General features: G+C 66.5%; 1 protein-coding gene across 2 annotated transcripts; it reads right to left on the bottom strand.

Annotated features, from left to right (window-relative positions):
• Positions 1-186: 186 nt before the first annotated feature.
• Positions 187-4,979, bottom strand: SUOX (sulfite oxidase). 2 transcript variants are annotated; one of them, XM_014525500.2, is made up of 4 exons: positions 4,883-4,979; positions 4,383-4,476; positions 3,739-3,901; positions 187-3,512 (listed from the first exon to the last, which is right to left on the bottom strand). In XM_014525500.2, the coding sequence occupies exons 1-4, from the start codon at positions 4,941-4,943 to the stop codon at positions 2,070-2,072; spliced, it is 1,761 nt and encodes a 586-aa protein (XP_014380986.1). In that variant the 5' UTR covers positions 4,944-4,979; the 3' UTR covers positions 187-2,069. The 2 variants fall into 2 exon arrangements, with proteins under 2 accessions (XP_014380986.1, XP_006035271.1); XM_006035209.3 differs by having other exon boundaries at positions 188-3,512; positions 4,410-4,476; positions 4,883-4,978.
• Between the last annotated feature and the right edge of the window lie 2,011 nt (positions 4,980-6,990).

Raw genomic sequence — 6,990 nt, 5'->3', positions numbered from 1 at the left:
GGCCCCGTGCCCCACCCGGGCAGGCCCCAGCAAGGGTTGGGGGGCCTCCCCCCAGCTCCCCCTGCCCCCCACCAGGCCAGGCCAGATCCCCCCCACCCCTGGGCCTGCCTCTGCTCTCGCCCCCCATCCCCCAAACCCAGACCCAGCTGGCAGGTGCAACCCCCCAGCCCCCATGCAGCAGGTGCTGGGGCCTGGGTACCCCGTCGCACCCGGCTGGGCCACGCCACGGCCAGACAGGCTCTTTGCCCTCATGCCAGGGAGACACCTGCTTTCCCAGCCCGTTGCCCTTGCACCTTCCAGACCGACTGCAGGGGTGCCGGAGGCTTTGCGTGCCGCCCGAGGCCAGCTGCCTTGGGCACAGGCCCTCTGAGCCCATGCTGGGGATAAGGGGGGCTCTAATCGATCGGCAGTGCCAGCTCCATGCGCTGGGGCAGCAGAGCCCCTTCTCTTGGCTCCAGCTCTGCTGCAGCTCATGCCTCCCTGTCCCTGCCACGTTGTCCCGGGTCTGGACCCCTTGGGCCCTGTAGTGGTGCTGGCGAGCCAGCAGGTGGTGCCCATGCCCTGCAGATAAGGCCTAGCTCTGTTCCCCAACCTGGGCCAAGGCAGCTGTGTCCTGGGTGGGGAAACGGAGGCACCCAGTGGGGAAGAAATAAGCTCAGCCAGGAGCTCTGCATCCACCAGCCCATGTGCCCACTGGTCCCCCAGGCACAAGGTCCCTGTGTCCGTGCTTGGGCCAATCCATCTGCATCACCTGGGCAGCAATCAATGCCGCCAGCTGACTTCCAGGACCTCTAAAGGGTTCCAGGAGGAGGCAGGGGGCAGCACTGTCACTCCTGGCCTGGTACCGTCCTCCCACCACCCTTTGCAAGGGTCCAGCCTGGCCTTGCCCAGCAGCCTGGGCCAAGGGCACGAGGCCCAAGTGCACAAGAAGCAAGGACCGAGAGCCAAGACTGGGGGGCTGCCCAGGGGCTGGGAGGCTCTGCCCAGCCAAGTACCCACGGGGGTGGGTGTTGACCATCCCTGCCGGACTGGGCCCCAAGGAGACAGAACTGAGCCGGGGAACGGCCGGGGAGGCTTTAATTAAGAATAAGGAACGCGTGGACATCGCCCTGGGGGCTGCGCCTGCCCAAGCCCCACCATCCCAAAATGCACCGTAGCGGTTTTGGGAACAGGGTGATGGCATCAGGCAGTCACCTGGGACGCAGATGCTTGGAGGGGCGTATGGGGGGCATTGGTGCTGGGGAGCCCAGCCCTGAGGCAGCACGTTGGTGGGGACCATGGAGCTGGGTGGGGATTTGCCTCTGTCTTCCCCAGAGACTGCAAGAAAATCACCCCTGATAATCATAACCCCATAGTCTCCCCGCCAAAAACGCGTTTAGGGACAGAAAAGTCCAGGAAGCTACACACAGAGGAGGCGATTGGGGCCGTGGCCGTGGCCCCCCAAGCATGTGGGGCACCTAGGTCCCTACATGCAAAGCCCTGGTCAGGTCCGTTGGCAGGACCAGGGCGGGGAGCAGAGCTCCCAGTCAAGGGGAGGCTTTGCTGAAGAGCGCGGCCTGCAGTGGAGGAACCCAAGGCTGCACTGGCAGGGGGCACTGGGCAGCAGAGATCGGGCAGCAAGGCTAAGGCACAGGGTAAAGTCCGGGAGAAAGTCCAGTTGTGCTGCACTCAGGGTGGTGCATTATCGCAGTGGAGTCTATAAAAGCAGCACAATCTTGGCCCCCGCCCAATTCTCACACGTCTCCGATAAGGCTGAGCCCTTTGAGGTCGCCTGTGACAGGCACAGGCGGTGGGAGCGGTATGAAGAAGAGTCTGTAAGAAGATGGAGCTGGGGAAGGGGTGGGCATCAGGACTTGCGGAGGATAGACTGGAGTGGGGGTGGCAGGAGGGGGCACAGAGTAAAACCCCTGGGCGGTGGGGGCAGTAGGGGCATCTGCCAGCTCCACCCAGGGGGCTCCAGGCTAGGGGGGTTCGCTTTCCTCCCTGTGAAAGCTTCATGCCTTGGCTGAGACCTGCCAAACTCGTGTCCCACAGGGGCTGCAGCACGAGCCAGCCTGGCCCCGGCCTGGTCACTCCTCGGCCACAGTCACCCGCACGTGGTGCCAAGCATGACTGAGGACACCGCGCAGGTTCCAGATAGGCCCCACCGTGTCAGGCTGCACGTTGTAGCTGGCATCCACAGCCTTGCACACGATGTCCAGCTCCGTGGTGCCGGGGGGCACAGGGGCCGTCAGCTGCCACAGCTTCCAGGCCCACACCTGCCCTGGCGGCTGCTGCTCCCCTTGCATCTCGGCCACCTGCCAGGTGTGGCCACCATCCAGCGAGACGTCCACACGCACCACACCACGCCCGCCCCCGCTCCAGGCGTAGCCCTTCACCGTCACCTCGCCGGAGGCCACAGTGGCACCGGGTGGCGGGTCCGTGATGGCTGACGTCACCGGGAGCTCCTGGATGGCGGGGGCCGTGGTGTAATCCACTGTGTCCCAGTCCACGCCAGGTGAGAAGCCCTTGTAGTCGTTGCGCTGCCAGTGGCTGGGGCTCTCCTCTGCGCTCACCCAGATGCGGCCCAGCCACTTGACATTGCGGGCACCCACCGTGCCCGGCACCACCACACGCAGTGGGAAGCCATGGTCGCGGGGCAGCGCCGCACCGTTCATCTCGTAGGCCAGCAGCACATCAGCACGGGCACTCATGGCCTGGTAGAAAGGGATGGATGCACCGTAAGCTGTGCCTGTCAGGTCCTGGTCCAGCCCCTCGAAGCAGACGTGCCGCTGGCTCTCAGGCTCCTCAGCAAAGCCAGCGTCGGCCAGGACATCCCGCAGCCAGACCCCACCCCAGCGCGCCGTGCTGATGGCGCTGATGCCCCAGTCCAGTCCCCTGACAGGGCGGACGCGGCTCATCTCGCTGCGGCGGTTGCCAGCACACTGCAGCGTGGCTGTCACCTCATGCTTGGGGAAGCGGCGTTGCAGGTCCTGCAGTGAGAGACTCAGCGTGCGGCCCCCCGGCCCTTCCACCTTCAGGCAGTAGGCATCGGGGTCCACGTGCGGCACAGGCAGGTGGTTGCGCTTGAAGAAGAGCTCAGGGGGCGTCAGGAAGTGCTCGCCCAGCAGCTCGCCCGGCGGCTCTGCATTGAAGGGCTTGAGGCTGTTGACGTGCAGCGCAGGGTGGCGTGGTGGGTCCCCAGCATAGGGGTCGTCAGCAGCTGCTGGGGCTGTGAGCTCCTCAGGGTGCAGCTCGCCCACCTTGTACTCCCGCAGCAGGTCCCGCACATGCGCCTGGTTGTGCACTGCATACAGGGCCCAGAAGGGCTCCAGGGCGCCGCCGGCCGCCAGCAGGATCTTGCTGCGCCCACCAGGGTGCAGGTCCAGGAAATCAGTAATGTCAAAGACCTCACGGCCGTGAGTCACCCAGACACGCTGCTCGGGGCTGCGGTGTCTCCCCACTTCCTCCCGTGTGTACAGTGGGAAGGGCCCCAGCACAGTGTCCTGAGGGCTCGACTCCGCCTGGGCCGTCTGCAGAGACATGGGGCAGCTCAACACGCGTGCACCTGCTCCAGGGTGGACCCAGGAGTCCGACTGGCCGCACCACCCCCCCCACCGACCAGGAACAGGAAGCCCCGCTCGTCCCGAGCAGCCTGCCCAGCTCCAAACCCACGTCAGGCCTGAAGCAGAGATCCAAGCTGCTCATCACATCCCACCCCCACCGCAGCCCTGCCCTCCCCCAGCCCCAGGTCCTCACCTGCCGGCAGTGCCCACCATAGGCCAGGGCAGAGCCCAGGCCCAGCAGGGCCCCCACGGCCGTTGCCCTCCGCCTCCAACTGCTCCTGCCACTGTGGCTGCTCCCACTCCAGGTGCCATGGGTGTGGGTTGGGATCCAGGGCGTGCATGCTCCGGCTGCCACCCTGGGGGACAAGGCAGGACACCCATGAGGATAGAGCTGGAGACAGCCCCCATACGCTGTGGGGCAGGATGCTGGGGCTTGATGCCACTCTGCTATGCCAGGCGCCTCCCCAGAAAGAGCTGCATTTCAGCACCCAGCCAGGCTCAACCTGCCCTGGAGCTTTCCCTTTCAGCAGAGCCTCCCTGCTTGCATGGGGACATTGACCCAGCTCATCTGCTGAGGCACGATAAGATAACGCTGCTATAGGGCCATAAAGGGATCTCTGCCTTCCCGGCCTTGAGAGCCCCTGGGCTCCCAGCCGCGCTCGCAGAGGGGTCTCGGGCACAGACATTAGGTTAGCGCCGCGGGGTGGGTCCTGGGACCTGCCGAGGCATCCGAGAGCCCGAGGAGCATCCCCAGGGAAGCGGGATCGAATCCTGTCCACTTCCCCGGAGGCCGCGAGGCAATGACTTGAGGGGGCAAGGCTGGCAAGGGCTCCTGACCTCAGCAGTGACGTGGCCCCCTCGTACCTGGGGACGCCCTGAAGGGCCCAGCAGCTCCTGGCGGTCGTTCTGATCAGCAACATCGCTGCTGCACCTGCAGCCAGAGAGAGACCTGGCCCGTGACCCTGACCCCCAGGGCCAGCCAGGGGCTCCCAGGCAGCCCGTGCCCCCACGCCAGCGCAGAACCGGGGCCCCCACGCCCCGTGGAGCCGCGGGGAGAGGGGGCAGGCGGCCCCTGCCCGGGAGCTAATGATTAACGAGCGCCAGGGCACGGGATGTGCCGGTGCCGGTGCCAGCCCCCCGCGACTTTGGAACCGGTGACATTGAGGGGAAGCGGCTGGGGGCGGGGGGGCAGCAGGAGCCCTCTGCCCCTGGGGGGCCCGGCAACCCTCTGCGTGGGGGGAGCGGGACCCCAGCCCAGGCCCCAGCCCCCCAGGGGACCCCCTCCCCATGGCCCCTCCCTCCGGGGGCCCCCCCGCAAGGCCGGTCCCCCGCGGCACCTCCGAGCTGCAGCAGGCACGGGCCGGTCTCCGAGCGGCGCAGACCATAAGCACCCCCCATCCCGCTCCACCCCTCCGCGGCGCCTTTAAGGAGGAGGCGGGGTCCCGCGGGTGACGTCAGTGGGTGGCACAAGCTACGCCCCCTTGGCGGGAGAACAGGGTGTTAAAGGGGCAGAGTCCTGGGGGGCGGGGCCGAGCGCAGCACGTATCTGCGGGGACCCGGGCACACGGCGGGGATGCTCCTCCCGGACCCAGGCCCCCCCCTCCCCCCCGGGGCACCGGGCCCGGCCTGAGACCCCGGCAGGGCAGGACCCCCCCGGCAGGACTGGGTTGGGGTGCCCAGTCCCCACCCAGCTGCAGGGCAGGGGCTAAGGCAGGACCCCCCCACCCCAAGGCAGGGCTGGGTCGGGGTAGGAGACCTCTGCTCCCAGATGCAGGGCAGGGGCTAAGGCATGCCACCCCACAAGCAGGGCACTGCCCAGACCCCTACCCACTGCAGGGCAGGGGCTAAGGCAGGACCCCACCTGGCAGCCCTGGGCTGAGGCAGTGCCCTGCTGGGGGGGCTTCTACTCAAACCCAGGGCAAGTTCCCAGGTAGCATCTCCCCCCACTTCCCAGGAAGAGGAAGCTAGGTGATTTATGGCCTCAGCAGGGCTGGGAACGGGCAGCCACGTTGACTCCCATCCTCACACCACCCTGGCTGGCACCAGGCCAGTTGGAGGGTGCAGCTGGGGCTGGGGCCATGCAGATGTCAGGCCCCCCACAAGGACTGGCTCTGGCCCAGGAGGGGCAGGGGGCTCCATGGAGATGCAGGCTCCTTCCCCTTACTCTGCACCCCAGCACAAGCCGCTGCTCCAGGGATAGAAGGGCCCAGGCCGGCTGCTTGACACTGCCCAGGCCCAGCCCCTGTAGCATGTTGGGGCCCTGCAGCTCCCCAGTCCTTTGCCCAGACTTGAGCCTCCACCCCACAGCACGGAGGCAGAACTGACCGCAGACCCAAGACCTTGCTTACATGGCGACAAGTAGGGGGGCATCACCTGCCACCCACCCCTTTGGTAAGCAGAGCCCACCTGTACAGCTGGTGCAGCCACAACTGGCCCAGGGCCCCTCTGGCTTCCCCCTCTGCCTCCTGTGAGCTCGTGCCAGGGGGGTTGCAGCGCCGAGGAGCAGGAAGGCAAGGAGAGAGCTGGCACATTCAGCTGCCACAGCCAGATGGGCAGTAGGTCCCTGGCAACTGCCAGCCCAACAAGCTTCCCCCAGCACCAGGCAACGCCCATGTGTTGACCAGCCCCAGCCTTATCCGGGGCTGCAGGTGGTTTAATCTGGGTGCTGGCTCCTTCCCTTTCTCCCATACTCTCACCCCTCCCAGCCCTAGCCCTGCAGATGGAGGCAGGAATGGAGGGAGAAGCCCAGGCCCTCCCTCCATCCCCGCTCCAACTTCTCCCACCTGCACCCGGAACCGGCCTCTTTGATTCCCATTAGCTTGTGTGATCAAGGGGCAGGGCTAGGCTGGTGCCAGGAGCCACCTGGGCACAGCTCCAAGCACACAGGAGTACTGAGGTAGGAGACCCCAGCAGAACCTGCCACAGCCTTACCGTAACCCCCATGGGGCCTGGGGCCGAGCCCCCACCTTGTTTCAGAGCAGGCCAAGGGAATGATACCCAGGCAGCTCACATCACCCGGGGGGCAGCACGCCAGGACCTGCACCTCCAGGGATGGGGCCAGACCAGGTGTCTGAAACAGAGTCCAGGAGCCCCAGGAGATGCTGCTGCTGCACCCAAGACTGAAGCCTGCCGGTCTCTGCCGCTCCTGGACCTGAGGGGCTGCCACATTGTTTCCCAAACAGGCTGCTAGGATCTGCTCCCAGTCTGCGCAGCCCCAGGGGGACAGCCCTTGCTCAGGTGCCAGGGGCAGCAAGCCTGGAGGACAGAGCTGAGCCTCTGGGGAAGGGGCAGTGGGTTGCACCCATGGCTGGGCTAGAAGCAGTGACTACAGGCACCCTTGGCCAAGCTCAGTGCACCTCCCACCCCCTTCCCACCAGGGGAAGATCTGAGAGCACTGGTGTGAGGCTTTGGGGCAAGCAGGGGTATGGGCAACCTGGCAGGGGTT

Source organism: Alligator sinensis, unplaced genomic scaffold (assembly GCF_000455745.1).
Source record: "Alligator sinensis unplaced genomic scaffold, ASM45574v1 scaffold1065_1, whole genome shotgun sequence".
In the NCBI taxonomy this organism is placed as follows: Eukaryota; Metazoa; Chordata; order Crocodylia; family Alligatoridae; genus Alligator; species Alligator sinensis.
This window is presented reverse-complemented; position numbering and strand designations above follow the sequence as displayed.